This window comes from Aphelocoma coerulescens, chromosome 9 (assembly GCF_041296385.1).
Source record: "Aphelocoma coerulescens isolate FSJ_1873_10779 chromosome 9, UR_Acoe_1.0, whole genome shotgun sequence".
Taxonomy (NCBI): Eukaryota; Metazoa; Chordata; class Aves; order Passeriformes; family Corvidae; genus Aphelocoma; species Aphelocoma coerulescens.
The window spans coordinates 6,549,174-6,569,022 of NC_091023.1; the positions used below are offsets into that span (position 1 = coordinate 6,549,174).

The 19,849-nt window shown below is 40.2% G+C and overlaps 1 protein-coding gene across 8 annotated transcripts in view; it reads right to left on the reverse strand.

The window, feature by feature from the left end:
- PER2 (period circadian regulator 2) overlaps positions 1-19,847 on the reverse strand; it is a 46,295-nt gene extending 26,448 nt beyond the window's left edge. The window contains exons 1-6 of one of the 8 annotated variants that reach the window (XM_069024847.1): positions 19,457-19,540; positions 12,989-13,045; positions 12,049-12,112; positions 9,909-10,069; positions 3,083-3,587; positions 2,325-2,393 (exon numbers count right to left, since the gene is read on the reverse strand). In XM_069024847.1, coding sequence (XP_068880948.1) covers positions 2,325-2,393; positions 3,083-3,369 — 356 coding nt within the window. In that variant the 5' untranslated portion in view covers positions 3,370-3,587; positions 9,909-10,069; positions 12,049-12,112; positions 12,989-13,045; positions 19,457-19,540. Of the gene's footprint in view, positions 1-2,324; positions 2,394-3,082; positions 3,588-9,908; positions 12,113-12,988; positions 13,046-19,456; positions 19,541-19,765 lie in introns of those variants that run through there. The other 7 variants (XM_069024848.1, XM_069024850.1, XM_069024846.1 and 4 more) reach the window with 7 other exon arrangements.
- Positions 19,848-19,849: the final 2 nt, after the last annotated feature.

Below are 19,849 nucleotides of genomic sequence, written 5' to 3' on the forward strand. Positions count from 1 at the left end.
AAAGGAGGTGAGGGAAGTGAGGGAGAGGATAGCAAAGATGGATGGCAGATGGGTAGGAAGGAGTTAAAATAATAAATCACCTTGGTTTTCGCACTGGAGATTTTAAAAGCTGATCATTCACCATGATCAAGAGGATTACAGAGCTGTTCTTAAATCTTCCTGAAAATTTTTTCCCTTCCAAAGGAAGGTGTTCTCTTACCACCTGATTGTCATGGCTGGTAATCTGTAAGAAGTTACCCTAGGCACCACTGTAGAAACAATAATCTTGGCAACTGCACTGCCTGACTGAAGCGGTCAGTAAAGTGGCTTCAGCTTCCAAGTAATTTTCAAGAGGATTTCTGAACATTTTTCTGGGAAGTTTTAAGAGCTTGAAAAGGTAGATAAATCATCTGACAGGTGTTAGGTATATTTTACCAAAAATGGCTGCAAAGTGACAAAGCTGACTTGTACTAGAGAATACACATTGTTCTAGCTTACATCACAATGTACTATGAGAAACACAGTATTCATTTACTCACTGGTCACTTTGTACCAAGAAATAATGGCAAGGGATCAAACAAAAAGAGCATAGTACTCCCTTGGGAAACATTATGTTCATGCTGTATTAAAATCACATGTACAACATGGCTTGACAGTTTGGACAGCTGCAATCAAACAGGGCTTTGTTAACAGAGGTTCATGGAAGAACCCTCCATGCTGGCAGTACGGAAAAAGAGAGAAAGGAAATATTATGAAATAACTGAGCATATTGTTGGTTTGTACTCTCAGAGTACAGACTGCTCCATGAGAGTGGTCAGACTCTTCTGCAAGAAAAAAAACCCTTCCAAATTAGCATACGGTAGCAGCAAATACAGAAGATGGACATTCTTGGAAAATAAGTTACTGAACTCCAAAATGTTTTTCCAGAGAGCAGTAACATCAGGCACAGTAGGCAGCCACAGGGAAGGTGTGACTTGCAGAGGACAGAATAAGGAAGTTCTATAAAGATAGGAGCTGTTCATCTTGCTTTTTGTGGACAGCAAACTGGAAAGGTACCTACAGATAGCAAACTAGAGCTGTTGGTTGGCACTGATACTGAATGCAAACCCCAGTAGTCTGAATCAAAGATTGAGCCTACAAAGATAAGCAGTTTATCAGACTACTTTAGTCTTCTCTTTAAAGAGCATCCTCTAGATATCTTCAGTCTCCCATTCCCAAAAGATGATCAGATTCTGCCCTGTAACCCTCTAGCACTGTGCTTGATGGCTGGGGAGAACACTGTACCATCTGGATTCCTAATTATTTTGGAGCAGAGAGCTATTAATGAAATTTAAAACTGAAATGTCAAAAAAAATCCAGTAACTCCCTCCAAGATCTTGCAGTGAAGAGAAATGAATCAAGAGGAAACAAAGATTAAGAAATGCCTTTGGTTCACCCTTTTCATACTAAGCAACATAAACTCTAGATCACAATTTCCAGTTGAAAATACAGCGTGGAACAAGCTCTCCAGGTGCCTGCAAGGCAGACACAGAAAATATGTTGAGCAAGCAACAAATAGTGCATAGGAGTAATTTTAATTTACTACTTTTCTAGGAACTGCATCAGGTAGAAACAGGCTCAGGTAGGCAGGTCTCAGATATGGGTCTTAACATCACCATGCTCTAGCTAGATAGCCTTGATCTGCTCAGGACCAGGTTTTGATCTCCTGATCAGCTGACTTAAAAAAACAAGTACAGCAGGGCACTCTGAAGTGTCTAAAGATGAGCCTTCAAGCTACCATGGTCCCCAAGGCTATCAGGGACAGAAGCAGAGTTCACACAGAGGGATTCCTGCAGCTGGTGTTTGTGTATCCTTTATCCTTACACCCTGGAGGCTTGAATCCCAGAAAATGGAACATAGGAGAGGCAGATGATACAGCTGCTGGACACCAGGAATAATCCAACTCAATGGTGAATTCTGATATTAACACACCACCAGGTTCAGATTAAATTCTGAAGAGTAAAAAATTTAAAAGCTACAAAACCCCACCATAACTGAAGCAAAATTCAATGGGACTCACAAAAAAAAAATTACAGAGTTAAGCTACCAAATCAAAACAAAGTAAAAAGTATTTTAAAGGTTACCACACAACTCACATGGAACAGCAACAAAAAGCTCTAATTTAATCAAGTGGTTAATACGACATGCTACTGATTATGGACAGGAAGAGAAGCAAAGACAGGATTTCTTGTGTAGTCATCCAGGTTGAGGCAAAACAAAACAAACAACCCAAAATATGACATTATCTCATTTTCAGCATTTAGCATACATGCAAATTATTGGAAAATATATGCCTATTCATTTACCTGCATCCACTGCTGGACTGATTGTGTTCAGAGTTTGCAATCATCAGACTAAACGCATTTGAGCTTGAACTAGAAAAAGGAAAGAAAAAAAGATTAATATTTGCAAACCTAACAAACAACTTTTAGTTAATTTTAGCTTTTTATTTTCCTATTAATGACTGGCTACCTAAAAAAAAAAAACAAAACAAAACAACAAAAAACCCCAAAACCCCAACCCCAAATTTTAAAAGCTTCTGCATGGTACAACTAATGGGCACTAAAGCTGTAAACATTTGTCTAAGAAGCATAGAATACCTTCCTTGAGTTGGAAAGGACCCATAAGGATAACTGAGTCCTATCACCCTGGTCCTCACAGGACCACTAGGGAGGTGGCTCTTAATATAGCTTTGCTCTGTACAGTAAACTATTATTTAAAAGATTAAAATAGCATGGTTGTATCATCACACATAAGAATCATCTGACAGGTTTTGATATTCAACTACAGAAGTTGGTGTACAAGAAAATAAATAAATAAGGCAAGTTAAACACACAATGAGTAGAAAGATGCAAATGATGCTGACCATACAAACAGCAGAGACCTTTTCTTTATAAATTATATTACACAATTGACATCACATGAGAGTACAACTTAAGTAGCACACTCAGCTCCATGCTGAAAAGGCTTTATATCTTAGTTATTATTCAGAAATATTGATTCAAATGAAAAAAGTCTTCAGGGGCAAAAATAAAAGTGAAATGTATTTAATGATAGCTATTACCTTTTATGACAGTCTGAAGATTCCATGAGCATTGCTGAATCTTTCCCATTTTCATCAGATTCATGACCATGAGAGTCATGCCCACTTGAATAGTTTTCATTTGTGTCATTCCCACTGGAGTCATTTCCACTGGAATCATTTCCACTGGAATCATTTCCACTGGAGCCACTGCTCATTTCAATATCTTCCTGAAGAACTTCATGAGAGTGTTCAGGCTTTGCTTGAATTTCTGAATCTTCAGCAATCATCTGGCTATGGTTACTTGGAAGTCCAGGATAATCACTCATCTTCAGCTGCTCTTTTAAAGAGAATGACGGAGAAATGTTTCCACTGATACCAGGCTGCTGCTCAGGGTTCTGCTCCTCAGTGATAGAGGAGAACCCCCAGAACTTGATAGAGTCCGTGGGACACTCATTAGAGACACTGTCAAGACCAAGAGCAAATCAAGCCATATTCAGAATTTTCCCTCTGTACAAGCTCTGTTTGGAAGTACAGATGCAAAAATCTGAGGAGGAAGGGAAGGAAGAAAAAAAATTACTTTCTTGTTTGCCTTGCTGACAAACTGGAATTTGCACTGACTGAAGAAAGTAAAAATTGACATTCATGGTTAATATATTCAGCACTTAAATGGTGAAATGTTTCAGTTAAAGTGAAAATCTCAAAATGTTTTATCATGAAAAGGATATTTCTTTTTTAGTAAAAGCCCACACAAAAAGAAAGTTGCACAAACATGGAAAAACTCCTTAAAAGTTCACATATTCCCTTGTTTTCTATTTTCCTACTTAATACTTCACAGTATTGCTACCTAGATTTGGATAATATGATTTTCAGTGAAACCATTCCACTGCCTTTCAGTTTACCTCGATAAAGAAAATACTACATTCAGACATCTGGGCGCTGCTTAATTGGTTTGGAGGAAATTTGGGTTGTTTTTCTGTTTTGTATTGGGGTTTTTTTAATACATAGTTTTGGGGTTTTTTTTCTTTTAAGATCAGTTGGGAGGGAACATTGCTATACTCTTCATGTCTGTCTTCGTACAAAAGCCATGTAGGTAGGCAGACAGAACATACAGTAGGAACAGGGAAACTAAGAATACAAACACACTTATTTACCGCCACCAAAAATTCTAAGGCATGAATAACCCTGAGAATAATTTTGTCTACTGATTACCACTAATTTGGGAGGGTATGATAAAAATTGCTCGGAAAAGTAAGGTTAAAACAAACAAAAAAAACCCCATATCCCTGCTTTTAAACCAAATTCTAATGCACCAGGCTCAAAAATCAAAGTGTATACAGAGGTGAATCAAGGACAGACCAATACTGCAGTACCATCAAAAGAGAAGTACTGGAGAGCAGTTCAGCTTTATTAATTAAAAAAATCATATTTAATGTGAGTCACATCCTCATCCATTTCAGCAACTCAGAGACAACAATAGTGTAAAACTATGAACTAAGATTCTCTGTTGAGAATCTCTGTTGCTTTCAAGACAACAGAACAATGTGTGTTCCTTCCTCTTTGATCCTTTAAAATATTCAAGATTACAGTTATTAACTAATAAACCTCTGACTGGAAAAACGTCAATAAAAAAATTCACAACCAAGTTTTGTTAATATTAACTACAGCAGTTTTGTTTTAAACACAAATAAACAAATATATTTTTAAGAAAGACTGTCATTGAAAACATTCACAATAGCAATTTAAAACACACTATGATTCAACTTCCCCCAAAGCAACACCACATGGAAGCTATTTTCTTACCCTCCTAATTGATGTTTTTCCAGACATTTTACATTTATTTTAGAGTTTTTTCAGAAAACACTACTTGTCTCCTCATTAGGTCAAAATAATATGCAAGGTATCTGCTTTCATTTAAAAGTATTTTTTAAGGAAATCCACTTAGGCTATCAGTAATGGTATAAAAATAGAAGTAATTTTTTTCCTTACAAGTTTATTCACTAGTACTTTATTATAGGTGATAATAGAAAAACGCCTTTCAGTAGAGTAAAATATATTGACATTTCCCTTCTGCATGTATTCCCTTCAGGTACTTCAATCCAGATAAAACAGACATCCTGTTAGGCTGCTGTATTGAACACTACTATACAGGCACTGAATTACCCTTCAGTAGCTCTGACAGTTTTTTTCTGGACTAAGGTTAACCACTTTTGTCTTGAAAATTACATAACCAGACCATGCAATAAAAGAATATTTACTCTGAGATGAAACTGTAGGATTATGTCACAATGGCACATTCTCTGGTGGCCAATGATTAACTAGATCAGATAGCTCATCTCTAATTTAGTCTCTGTGATAGAGCAAGCTCACACTTCCCCTTGCCTTCCTTAGCAGACCTTTGAGTGGAGCTCCATCGGCTCTGGCCATGCACTGCCCACGAGCCTCAGTGCCCAGTGCTGCCCATGCCAGCGGCTGCAGAGGCATGGCCTGTGCTCAGCCACGCCTGGCTGGGTGTGAGAGGGACCAAAACCACCAAGGAGAGCCAAGATGGAATGTGGCACAGGGAATGCCTGCATGGGCAACACATGAGACAAAGCTCCTGTTACTGCACAGGTGAGGAGGGTTCTATAAATGTGTTGATCCATTTGCACCCAGGAGATGCTCTTAGCACTACTGCAAGTGCTGTGTAACTCAGAGCATGTCTGGGTAAATAACTGAAGCCACTCTCAAAAGCCACTTCCCATGTGTCAGTTGTCTATTTTTCCTCAGAGGACACTGAAGTTGTAAAGCTCTATGGAGAATTAGTGAGTAAAGGTAATTAACCCCACCATGATTGAAATGAAGTTTTCAGAAAAAAGGCACTCACAGCATCACCTTAAAGGAGGTCTGAGGTGTACGAACTTAAGACAAGATCTAAAACTTCTCATACTATATTCTGTGCCCAAGGCTGGAGTTTCTTCCTGTTTTCCTGACAAAATGCGACGTTGAAAGAGCTTTAGATACATGAGAAAAAATACTGCCCTGATCAAAACACCACTATCCGCTAGGAAATTATATGCTTTCTTTAGAGATAGGGGGAAAGAGCTCTCACAAAATAAAAAAAAAAAAAATTAAAAAATAACAACTTTGGGCTGCTATATTTAATCCTATAAAGAAAACTTTGTAAATCACTATTGATAGGTTTATAAACATGAACTACCAGAAAACAGACTTTCAGCATAGCCCTAAGTTCTGTGAAGATAATTAGCCCAGTATATATCACAGTAATGTGGTTTTAGTAAAACTGTGCTATTTATAGGAAGAGCAATGATTGTGCCACAGCTTTCCTACTCTGATATAAATATTTTGTGTTTTAGTCTTTAGGCACCAGAAACCTCTTCTCCTGAATTCTGAAGCCAGAGAGGATTACATGTGCTGTAGAATTTCCAGCCATGAGAGCTGTTCACAAGTGTTTCTTTGACACAACCCTTCCTTAGAAAATTATTTTCCCAAAGTCTTTTCTGCAATCCTTGGAAGTTTAAGAGGCGATGAAAATGTGCCATTGCTAGCATGTAGAGTCTTACAGTTTGAAATTCTGAGTTATTAAACCACTGGTGAGTAATTTCCTCCACCTCCAAATATCATCTATTGTCTCATCTCCTCCCTTCTTTCCCTGACACTCAGGCTAGCTTCTGCCAGGTATTTGTAAGAAACTTCATCATTGTTTCCTTAGGTGGGAGACGATTGTTCCCTAAGTAAATAAATAAACAAACAAATCTATATGCTATCCAGTAACTTTTGAGGAATTTCCCGTAACTCCTGGAACAAGAGTTGATTGATTCAATGACAGTCAAGCTTTCAGGGTTTTAAAAAACATTTTTATTTTAAGCAGTGAGTACAGATTGAGAGAATCACCAACAAAAAAGAAATAGATGCTGACCCTTAAGAGACACTACATGATTTTTTTTTTCCTCTTGATACCTGGCAGAAATTTGTGTCAGGAAGCGATTCAGTCGTGTCATTTCTGGTTCTAACTAACAACATGCCAGAGCTTCTGCAGCTTTGCCCGTACCTAATAACTACATTAAAGTGACTACAATTTGGATCCCAAGGACAATCACACCAGGAAAAAAAAAAAAAAAGAGTATTCAAGTAATGGAGAAAACATAAGTTTGTCATCTTTAAAGGTATGTTTCAAAATGAACTGGCTCAGCTTGAGCTGGAATGGGTTTTTTTGGCAAGACTGGAAGATTAACGTCACTGAAAGTCTTGCACAAAATTTCTTCTGTTTCAAAATCTCAAAAGCCTCAGTGCCAAAGGCACATACCAGAGTAAGGAATACAGAAGAGTAAAGAGGAAGGAACAAGAAAAATATTATGATAAACTTGCCAGAGCTTCTGAAGAAAAAGAAAGAGAGGCATTTCTAAAACAAGACTTTACTACTTTGGAGGAATCTTGGCGCTTTTTAAATTTATTATGCGATGTTAATATATGCCCTAACTTTGGAGACATTTTCTTAGAAGAAATTGGAATAACTGTGAAAAAAGCTCAGACTGGCAATAACCCTCCACCATGCTCTGCAATTTAGATAAGAAGTGATGCAGCTGGCTAGACTTCACTCTCAGCAGAGAAAGACCTTTAAGTGGAACATCTGCATGCAGGCACCAGCACTGTGCAAACACTTCAGGTGCACAGACGGTCAGACATCACAAAGAGATTAATTATCTTTGAAACTAATCTCAGGGAAAATAACATAATAAATTGCACATATTCATCCCACTCATATGCTTGAATAAATTCCCAATCACTAACAAAACAACGCTGGAAGGCAAAAGCTTGCATGTTTTCCTTGTGTGAGGTTCTCTCCTGTTACCAGTTTGAGGAAGGCAATTACATCCCATCCCAAGTTCAGGAAGCGTCTGAACATGGAAACACAAAGAGCTCTTTTAGGTTTGATCTTGCAAGAAGCCAGGTTTTTCTTTATTTTTTTGTCCATCTCTAAACTTTTAACGGATGTTGTCTATTTTGACTCTATAAATAAAAACTTTTAAAATATTAAATTGGCACCAGTTAAGCTTGATTTTAAGGGAACTGGCTCACAAAAAGCCATTCTATTCATTCTGGCAAAGACTAGAGCTCTCTAAGATCCTGATGCAGTGTGTGAAAGACACCATAATTCCACTGAGCACTAAGGACAAACGTAGGCATTGACTTGCCAGGTTAGGTACACAGCAAATGTCTTCTGGTTATTCATTACCTAGAGTTACTCCTTTATCCTGCAGTAAGACAAAGGAAACAGCCTGAACTTTAACACCACCAAAAAACCACACTAAAATGGACAAATGCTGAAAGAAGTAACTGAGCTTCTGCTTTTGAAAAACACCCTTAAGAAGGGTTGTAGAACACCAAGGAGGCAGATTTCTTCTGAAACCATAACTTTAAACCCAAAAATCTTGTTTCAGCAGAGATCTGGTTATATTCAGAGAATGGATTTTTCCAGATTTCTTTTCACACAAAAACTATGTTTAGTACTGGCATATAAAGGATGAGAAACTAACAATCCAGAGTCAAAATCATCCAATTCAAGAACTGAGTAAGATCTAATGATTTGAGTCTGAATTTGTAACTACTATCAACTTACCAGTATTCCCAACAAAGCAAGAGCCACAGTATAGTTTTTGACTACAGACATGTAAATATTCGGTACTATTAACTACTGGCACCTATGGGAGATGTTCCTAATGGTCAAGATAAAATTTTACTGAAGATCTTGTCAACAAGAAGGGCTTCCACATGTCTTCTCGATTTTTGTTTTGCAAAATTACAAAAGTTTCCTTATTTAGATGACAAATAACTAGCAAGGGTTTATCATATCATGCAATTTTAGAGATAACTGAAAATTAATATCTACAATGAATGCATTCTCCCTGTGCAATTAGACAATAATTAAATGCTTGGTAGTCGAAAAACATTACAAGAAAATGTTGGAAATCAAACAATAATCCAAAAAGTGACTTGTTCAACTGTGCAACTTCATCAACATTGAGAGCTTCATGTTTCCCTAGCACGAACAATTAACAGACTACCTTCACTAGGACATTTTCTAGGAAAAGGAGAAAGAAAAAGATGGCAATATTCTCAGACTATAGGAAACAATAACAAAGATGCTCAATAATTTCTTGCAAGATCTTTTTACTAAAAAAGAAAAGGAACTTTTTCTACTAGATTACTTATCTCACTTCAAGTAATCATGAACAAGTTTTGCTCTTTTACTAAACAAGCAATGAGATGTAATTCAGTTTTCTACTTATGTCAATAAAATTATCAACATCTAGTATACCACAAATGCTCCCATAAAATCTGAATTTCACAACTTTTTGATACAGATTCAACCTTCAGTTCAAGAAAACCCCGAACACAAGACTCTTATTTAGATAAGAGTTACTAATAGCTTTATATGGGTCATCCTCATTAACCACTGCTTTCAGCTGCCACTTAACAAAGGGAACTGATCAAGACACAGCCCTGTTCCAGAGCCGTCCAAGTGCCACCCTGAATTCACAGCAGCACCTATACAGGAAGAAGTTGGCATCAGATCAGGGCCCACAGTGACAATGCTTCCAACTAGATTGTTTCCTCACTGAAGAAACTCAAACCTGAATTTAAGAATAAGTATGGTTTTAGGCTAAAAACATTTTAGCTTCAAATAAGGTAACTCCCAGTTTATACCCAAAATATTGTTCAGAATGAATACATATATATGACTGAAACTCCAGTTTAAAGATAACACAAACACAGAACAATATATTTTCTGCATAAGCTCTAGGGGGGCAGGAGGGGAATCATCTTTCTACTAGCATGAATCATAATAATTATGTGCGTTTCTTACCTGGTTTTTCTACGAAAAGGTGGTAAAAGTGTTTATCAAGCTCCCTCCCAGCTAGCATCAAAAGCATGAGGTGCCTAGGTCCAGAGTCTCCCACATGCATTTAATTCTTGTCTCATCCTCTTCTACTGGAAATCTTTGACCATTACAGAGTCCGGACACCTCTATAACTATAAAATATAAAAGAAATACCTGGGCCCCCCAACAGTGTCCTCTTCAAACAGATACCAGAGAGATGCTCACAGCTATGTCACGCCTATGCAGATAAATGTTGGTTAAACATGAAACTGTCATACAGCAGAGAAACAAGACACAAATTTGCATTTTAAACACTTTTGCTCTGAAACAAGGTCTTAAAGAGTTTAGAAGTAATAGCATCCTCTGGACTAGATAAAATAACCCTTAGGATTCACAATCAGAGTGGTACCATACTATGTACAGTCTGCATGGGCTGACACAGCCACTAAGAACACAGGGCTGGCCTCCCCAGTAGGGCACAGAGCCAAATGCCTGATGTGGTCAGCAGGAGCTCCAAGTGCTTATCAAGTTTGGTTACGATATCATTTTATGACCCTATATCACTTATAGGATTGGTAAGAGCATTAAAGATTTTACCTTTACAAAATTACAGTTACAAAATTTCAATTCACATAATGGTTGAGATCAAAAGAGACTTCTGGAGGTACCTTGTCCAACTCTCTGTTCAGGCAGAGTCACCTAGAGCAGGCTGCTCAGGACCACCAACAGATGACTTTTGGGTATCTCCAAAAATTGATATTCCATAGTCTCTCTAGTCAATCTGTTCCAGTGCTCACTCACTCTCACAGTAAAAAAAGGTGGTTTTTTTATGGTCAGAAGTCTGTACTAATTAAGTCCATTAACACTATTATTCTTCCTAATAAAAACAGTTTCTCAAGAGAGCCACTGGGAATTTTGGTGAAAAACAAAAAACCTGAAAGTTCTTCTAGCAAGTCTAGGAAACTAAGTCTGTTGGTGCATGCCACTGCCATGTAGCACAAAGAAATGGTAGAATAAAAATCAGGAGTTCAGAAGACCAACATTTGTGTGGCAGACAATTACATCATTTTAAATGCTTCATCTGAATATGCAGAAGAAATGTTTGGAACAGTGTTCAAATCCCAAGCTAACCACTCTGGAAGACAGCCCATGCTAACATGCCTTAATTTAACATGCTGCACGTCTACCAACTGTTAAAAGTACATTTGTGTTGGCCAGACTAAAGGAAGAATTTATTCACAACATTCCATCCTGAATAACATTGTGAAGCCAATACAAGTTCTAAAATATTCATATTATGATATAAATCTGTTTGTGTTGGTTCTTTAAATGTTTTGTTTCTGTTTTTATCATAAACTGATAATTCAGGATTTAAATTACAGGCTTTATCTCTGACCCCAAGAAGCATTAGATATTGCTGTATCCAGAACTACTTGCAGATTTCACAGTTTTTAGCCTGAACATTGAAAATGTGGAATGTCTTTCAGCACCAGTTAAATCCTTGTTTAAAGACAGCTCTTGCAATTTCTTTACACTAACTCAACTCCCTGAAAAATTTTCAATTAAAAAAAGTAAAAGAGGTTTAAAAAAGTCTAGTATATATTTGAAGATATATTCACAGTAGCAGCATGTACCATTTTAATTGTGTATCACATTGGTTTCATATATTTAACACATTTAGGAAGACATTAAAACATTAAGTACAATCCTTGTAAACTACTAAAAATTCTCATGATAAGCCTTTCTACAATTTAAGGGAAAGTAAGACAAATCTACACCAAAAGGATTTTTATCTGAAACAAAATGCCTAGTTTGAATGACTTGTATTTAAACAATCTGAACAGAATTAGGGGCAGGAAATTCTACTTGTTTTCTATTATTTTTCAGAGGAAATGTACAGGTGAGTCAATATGCCCAAGTCCCAAAACACTAGAAGAGTTCATCTACAGCTGGCATCTCCAATAAGGTCTTTTCCACAGAAGAAAGTCTAATTTTTTCAGTTTACAAAGAAGACAGAACTTGTGACATTTCCTCATTTCCTCCCATACTGATATATATATCTATTCTAAGCACAGAAGACTTCAAATATTATAAAGGAGAGAAAAACTTGCTGTAGGGAACACACCTGTGATACAGGATGCAAACCAAGTTGAACCAGGTTCACTTTCTGCAGAGAACTGAAGTCACACCTGCAGCATTGAAAAGAGAATGCCAGCTTTTAGAACCTATTCAGATCACATTTTCCAGCCACAGAAAACCAGGTTTGTTTGGGTTTTTTTCTCAGTCATTTAGACTAAACAGACATTTTAGTGTTAATCCTCAAAATCTCAGTTACAATTCCATGGGTATTGCAATATTACAGTACTATCCAGATCAGCTATCTTTCCTGTCTAGGGCCAATACTGTCGCATCATCAGATCACATTTAATGAAAGCACATTATAAATTTTCATTGCATCACAGATTACATTCCTCCACCATTCTCTTTTAATTATGCTTCCTTTTTTTGCTCCAATAACCATCAACTTTTCTTCATTTTCAAAGCAGAGCACAACTGACCAAATAATACTGTTGGAAGCTATGACCTGCTTTTTTAAATTCAAGTTTAGGAGCATAGTATTTTCCCTTTTCTTCCTGAGCTACCATCCTGATTATCTAAGTAACAGTAAGTACTTGGTTTTCTGGACCCCAAAATTTTCCTCATGATTGAAAGTTCCTTAACACCTGCAAGAGCAATCCAAAAAATGGAAGCTATTAATGAACATCTGCACAGCTCACAATGCAGACGCAGCACTTGATACTGACATTACACTAAATTTCAGTTTCATAAAGGTTTAGAGAAGCCACAGCATTTCCATGTACTTCATGATCTGTGCAACAGGTCTTTAGAAATGTAGAGCCCTGAAGATCTCTATTTTTGGGCATTCTGACACTACATCTCAAAGGAAGTACACAAAAGAGCAATAACAAAGTCACAGAGACACCTCCCACCCTCCCAAGTTCAGACTCATTAAGAAAGAACTGATATTACAAATCACTTTCTCAGGTACAGCATAAAACACTCACCTTAATGAACGTACTAATCATGATCTTTCCAAATCTGCAAGTGTCAACAATATATTCCTATGAAAAAAAAAAATCAAGTTTTATAAGCAAGATAAAAAATTATTGCAAAAGATAAATCAAGTCCATTTCATAATGCAATACAAGTCCAACCATGCAAAGTATGTCTTCCACAGATGAAGAACAATTATAAAGACTACAAATACAAGATGAGAGGAAATGTAAGAAATTTTACTGATAAAAGTATTTATTATTGTAATCTAACTTCTACATTGATTCCTTGAGCAATGCACAGAATAACAATCCACTGAATTCTCTTCCCTTTATAAACACAAGAAACCCCTCCAAATTCTCATTTCTGCCAACCAGAAATAAAGCTTATTTTACCCTTTCAGGTAATTACTCCTTGTGCTATTAAACCCACCACCTGTGCTCAAGACTCTGTAGTGGATCTGAACTGATCATCCCCAAGAGCTAACAGAACAACCTCTCAAATTCATTCTTTCACCTTGAACAAGAGACTTGGCCCACAGCCAAATTTAATTGCCAAGAGGTTGTGTATTTGCCATAAAAAAAAAAGCAGCCTGTGCTGAGACATCTTGTAAAGACACTAAACACCATCTCCTTCACATGGCCCATGCTAATTTCTAGACATCCTTCCTTCCAGCTTCCAGTCTTTAAAAAAGTGCCTTCTTAAAGGTAAATAAAATTACTTGTATGCAGTGTGAATTTAAAAAAACACCTTATTTTCTTTGTAACCAGAAAATGCTCTTCTCTTCCTGAGTGGAACTGAAGAGACAATTAAGCACAACATCCATAGCCAGAACTCTAATATTTGCATGTCAACTCTTGCCCTTTTTGAAAAAAAGGACAAAAATTACACATTTGAGGTTGCCAAGTGTTGTCACAGAAGGGAGGGAAAAATTATCATGTCCCACCATGCAGTCATATATTTCACCTTTCTTATAGGTGAAACTGGATTTACAAGTATCTCAATACCATATATCAGCTTTAGTATTTGTTAACATCCCCATTAAGCAGTATATTTGTGCGTCTACTACTCCTCTTCTTTAAGAAAAAGGACACACTTTCACCATGGGGTATTACATTTACAGTAGTTCCAGGCTAATGCTGCTCTTTAGACATTCCTGTTGTTCACATCCATTTTCCTGTTCAAAATTTCAGTCAGAATGAAAGTCCCTTTCTGGAGGACACTGTGCCAAATAAATTCTTGTCCCCATCGCATCAATAATACGCTCCAAAGAGCGCAGCAACCTAACAAACACGATGTACTTGTCCTAGGAGTTGGATGTATTACTGAAATAAGAGCTCAAGTCACGGAAGAACCCATGGCAGAGATGTAATTGAAATCAAGTAAGTGCTTTATATACTGAAGATATTTGTACAATTAAAGAAACTAAGCAGAAACATAAAAGTACATGTAATAAGGTCAAGCACAAAAACTGTACTAAAATACAAAAGCTGCAAGGAATAAGGAGGATAGGAAATGAAATCAAGAAAAAAGAAAAGTACTGGACATCCTCACCACTTCATCTTATCTCCCTAAGCTTCAGTTACAATAAATTGCAGGTGTTATTTAACAGTGAAGTGCCTCTGTTTCAGGACAGAATGTTAGAAAGGCAGTGTAGCTTTGGTTCTACTTTTTAGAAGTCAGTTCTACTTAAAGAAAGCCATCTATACAAGGAAATCTCAGCCCACCTCTAACTATTCTACCTATAAGAAAAATCAAGCATTAAGAATTACTGTAGTACGCTCAAAACCAGGTGGACGCAAACTAAAGTCTTTCCCAGACATTTTAGCACACAGATGAGGTTTCTTTCCCAGCATCACATCCTGTCAGGATCAACACTGGTACTGCTTGCACTGAACTTCTGCAGCCTGCTCACACCATCTGCAGAATCCCCTCATCCTCTTGCCCCAAGAAATGCTTTCTGTGTATTTAGTCCACTCATGTAAACAGCATGTTGAGTCACTACCCCTTCAGCATCCTCAATAAAATTTTCCTTCCTATTGGCAGAAAATGAAGGAAAAATGAAAACCATATTCCATTATTATATATATATATATAGAAGAAGGTACATTTAGCCTCGCTTCTGATTGTGTTCTACAAGCAAAGTTGTCTAAATCAGACTACCAAAAAACATCAGAGAAATCATAAGGCTCCTCTAGGACTACCACACACTACTTCAGCAGCAGTTCACCAGTAACTGAGAACATCTGTATAAAAACTTCTTGACTTTACAAAACCTTTCACACACACAAATTCTCATAACCTCCCTTATATAGGTGGATAAGCAGGAAAAACATGCACTTCAGAACCACTTCCTGTGCAACTTGCATGAAACTCAGTATATTGCTGCTGTCCCTTAGCAACTCCTCAGGAGGGACAGAGGACCAAGTAAGAGGATTCTGTATTGTGCAAGTCCAGTGCAGGCATTCAGACAAAGACCCCATCTACACTTCAATGTAACCCTAGAAATACAAACCAGTGGCACGGAAGCCTGGCCTGCCCATGTCCCAGCACTGCTGGCAGGCAGAGTACAAGCAGGCTGCACAAGCGTGCCTGGTGATGTACTAAGCCACTTAGCAGAGCATCAGATCACAGCATGGACACCCAGGCATGTGGAGTCCCATGTGTTCGGGTGCCTGCCTACTACACATGGCTGCTGGCTCCCTGGCAGCATGAACAGAACTGCTCAAAAAGTCACTTCAAAGCTCTCCACACGCTTTGCAGACACACTCAAATCATCTGACCCTTCTTCATTCTGGTCTTCCCTGCCATGCTGTTTCACAGAAGCAGCCCAGGGCCACAAGAAATCCCAGCAACAGATAGCAAAACCATCACCCTCTGAAGTGTGGTTTTGACTGCTACCTTCTCATTTCCCATGTCCTTTAAACATATTTCACAGAAAGAAGGACGTTGCCTAAAACTAAAAAGAAACACCCTCATCCCCTCTCAAACAAAGCTCTAAGTGTCAGAAGGCAGAGCTGTTCTTCGCTAAGCAACAGTGTTACCAGTCTGACCCTCACGGCAGTGGTTAAGTTTAGGGCAGCAGTTGGAGCAGGAAAGCGGACGGACACTTTTTACATAGGGACACAAAACAGCAGCTGCATTTCTTTCAAGACCAACATCTTCCGCATCCAACCTCATCCATAACCAAAAGAACAAGTAAAAGCCCTTTTGAGTAACACAACAGTATCACAAAGAATAATACACATATTGACTCCTTTGCTGTTCAGTGCTTGACAAGCTAAGCTAACACAAAGAATATTTAAGCAGTTTCAAACTTGCACTACAGGGATATAACTGAACGTGGAAAGTGTGAATGCAGTAAGACAATCCAGTTAAAAATCTCTATAATCCACCATCCTCACAGAGGAATTCTAGGCCATGCAATCAAAACCAGAGACAAAAATTCCTTTTCAGAAGCACCTGATTATCTAATAATTATGATGTGGTAATGTTAGGAGTACAATACAGTGTCTACAGGACATTCATGCCAACTATTACACAAGGCCTTGCTAAGAACATGACGTTCCTTTTAACACAGGCCAACCATAGCAACCCTATAGAAAACACTACAGTTGATCTAGACTAGTGATAATTTACTTGTTCTACTGGCTACTGGTAATCTTCTTGCTTTTAAACCACAAGAAATACACCTCATCCCATGGTAACTTGCTCATTTCCTTATACTTTGAGGGGTTAAAAAAAGATTTTCTGCTGTAAAGCATATTCTTATACTGTAAAGATGTTAGAGAAATAAAGGTGTGGCAAGAACCCAGGAAAAAGAAAACTGTTTATCAGTCTGTATCTAAGCCAAATACTTCCTGGTCATAATAAACGTCTGAAGTAGAAGAAACATCCAGAACTCTACTGCCAATCACTTTCGCCACTTCACTCTATTCTCATACTTTGAGACTAAACTCCACCAACATCTCAGTTTACTAAAAAAGCTTATTACTTTAAGAATGTATTGTTCAGGGAGAGGGCTCAAGTAAGTTTATCAAATAAACTGTGCTGTTACAGACTTTAATCTTATGACTGGAGGAAGAAAAAGTAGAGAAGGTATTATGCCAATAACATGCTGTCTCTTTAATGCCTCTCTGTGGAAATCCAAAATGAATAAGCACAAACTGTAAAAATGAAGATTACTTAGATTTTCACAGACAGAATTTGTTTGCTAAAACAAATATAGGAAGTCTATAACAAGTCCCACCAACTGACAAATAAACAAAAATTCCAGCAAAACCATGCAGTCTTTGAACTATAAATTAAACCAAAAACTTGCCAAATCTGAAGATGTGCACAAAGGCAAAAAACCTGTTTTCCATGTCTTTGCCTTCTGAACTACATCACGCCAGACCACTTCTTCACAGGACAGGCCATGTTCTTTCACAGCACAGTGTTTGACATTTATGACACCCAACTAAAATATTTTCCTTTCACCTTGAAATAAATACTTGAAATGGCCAAAAACTCACCAAAACCTGAAGGGTATTACTTTTTTTCCTCTCTAGGCCAAAGGCCATCTCTTTTCCTCTGTGCGTTACTAGTGAGGTAAGCAACCTCCACAGTCCAGAATCAGGACTCCACACCTCAGGACAGTGTCGTCATGACAAGACTAACATCTAGCTTTGCATGGAGCGAGGACACAGTCCAGTTCTCCAGTGAAACTTCCTCACTTTGCAGAAATAATGCAAGTTTCAGAGACAAAGGCAAAACAGAAAGATCACAAAAGCACTCAAACACGTACAAGCATAAGCAAGAAGGAACCTGATGTTACAGTGCAACAATGTGGGCACTCTCCCTAACACCAATCAAACTGTGGCTGAAACAATACTGGCAATTGGGAAGCATTTCTCACCATACTAATCAGGTTTTTACTCTCCTTTTGACTTGACAGATACTCTTACCACTAGAATCATTACAGAATTTCCACTTTTTTCCCCTTTACTTGTGTTAACCGTTCAATCTCAGATGTCGAAGACAATAAATCTCAGAGTCTTACATTTGGAAAGGATACAAGCTTACAAAAAAGATGGACAAAGACTTTTTATCAGGGCATGTAGTAACAGGATGAGAGGCAATAGTTTGAAATTGCAAGAGGGTAGATTTAGATTGGACCTAGGCACGAAACAGTTGGACTTAATGATCTCAGAGGTCTTTTCCATACTTAATGATTCTGTTTCTTCAAGATCCTTCAATGCAATGTCTCAGCCAAGTTACTTTTTCACTGGAATACACTTGCAAAGCACTATAGTTTCCAAGTACCTGAGACTTCATACCGATCTCCTGGGGGGCCTTTATAAGCTCCTATAGTACACAGAGAAATGCTGTCCCTTATCCTACCCTATTATGAAAAGTCAAATGTAAAGCATCAGCTTGACTATTACTATGCTGCTCATCTATTTGCATGAAACTGTACTTACATAAAGTGTTTTGTAATCATGCATGTAATAGTATGCACCTACTGTGAATACATTGTGAACAGCAGCACAAGCACACCGTCTCAAGGAACAGAGTGTCCTTATAATTACAGGCAACACAAAAAACCAAACGGACAGCACCTGTTGCCTACTCTACCTGTAGCTCACGCATCTCAGTAGCGCTGAGATTCTGTTACTCACTGCCACACAGTTCCTCACGTAAAGCATCCCGCCGGGCCGGTGGGATCCAGCACTGTCCCCGCGCGGGGCGGGCGCGGAGTGAGGCCCGCGGTGCCGCTCAATGCCCCGGGACACACGCGTGCTCTCCGTCGGTGCCCCCGGCTCCCTGTCCGCCCCCCACACTGAGGCGGTCGCAGCCCGCGGCCAGCAGGGACGCCAGAGCAGAGCCCCGCCGGGGGACCGGTCCGGCCCCGCCGCCACCGGTGCCCGCCGCCTCCTCCTCCGCCCCGGGCCAGGGGCAGCGCCACCCCCTCTGCGCCCCAGCCCGTCCCCACGCGGCCGCCCCTCGGAGAGCCCAGCTCCCGTCCCAGCCGCCGCTGGGTGTGGGTGTGTGTCTGCACCCCCCACTCTCGGACGCTCTCCTGGTCCAAGGCGGGCGGGGGCCGTGCCACACTCATCCCGCACCCCGCCCCGGGGAGCGACTCACAGCCGGCCGCCGCTTCCCTCGCTGCGGTTTCACGGGGAGCGGGGGGGGGGGGGGGAGAGAGGGGGGGCGTGTCACAGCCGCTGTTCACAGGGAGCCCCACTCGCCCCCTCCCCAGCGGGCCGGGGGCGGCAGCCGGACGGACCCCGCGGCACAAGAGCGACCGGCGCGCACATCGTCCTGGCAACGGGAGAACCCCGCCGCGAGGGTTATGTAACCTCGGCCCGGCGGGCGGGGGAGGAGGGAAAGCCCCTGTGCCCCCCGCGGCCGCCGCTCGCCGCCCTCTCCCGCCACTCCCCACCGGCCCCCCAGCCCCTTCTTGCCGCGGGGAGCGTGCCCGGCGGGCCCCGACTCACCGCGCGCGGCGCGTCCCACCAGCCCGGCGCGTCCCGGCTCGGGCTTCATACGGGCAGAAACGTGACCGGCCGTCGCGCGCCCGCCCCGCCCGCGCCCCCATTGGCCGCGCCTACGTGACGCCAGCGGGGCGCGCGGGCGGGGGCGGGGCGCGCGCCGCTCCCATTGGCCGCGCGGGCCGCCGCTCACTTTACATAAGCCTCACGTGTGGCACCATGTTTCCACCGACCGCCGCGGCCGCCTCCCGAGCCTGCCCCACCGCCGGCCCGCCCCTCCCCTCCCCCGCGCCGCCGCCAAGGGAGCGCACTCACCGCCGGCCGCCGCGCTGCCTCCCGGCGAAGCCGCGGTAGCTCCGTTCTCCTCCACGCGCGCCCCCCGCCCGCTGCCACCGCCGC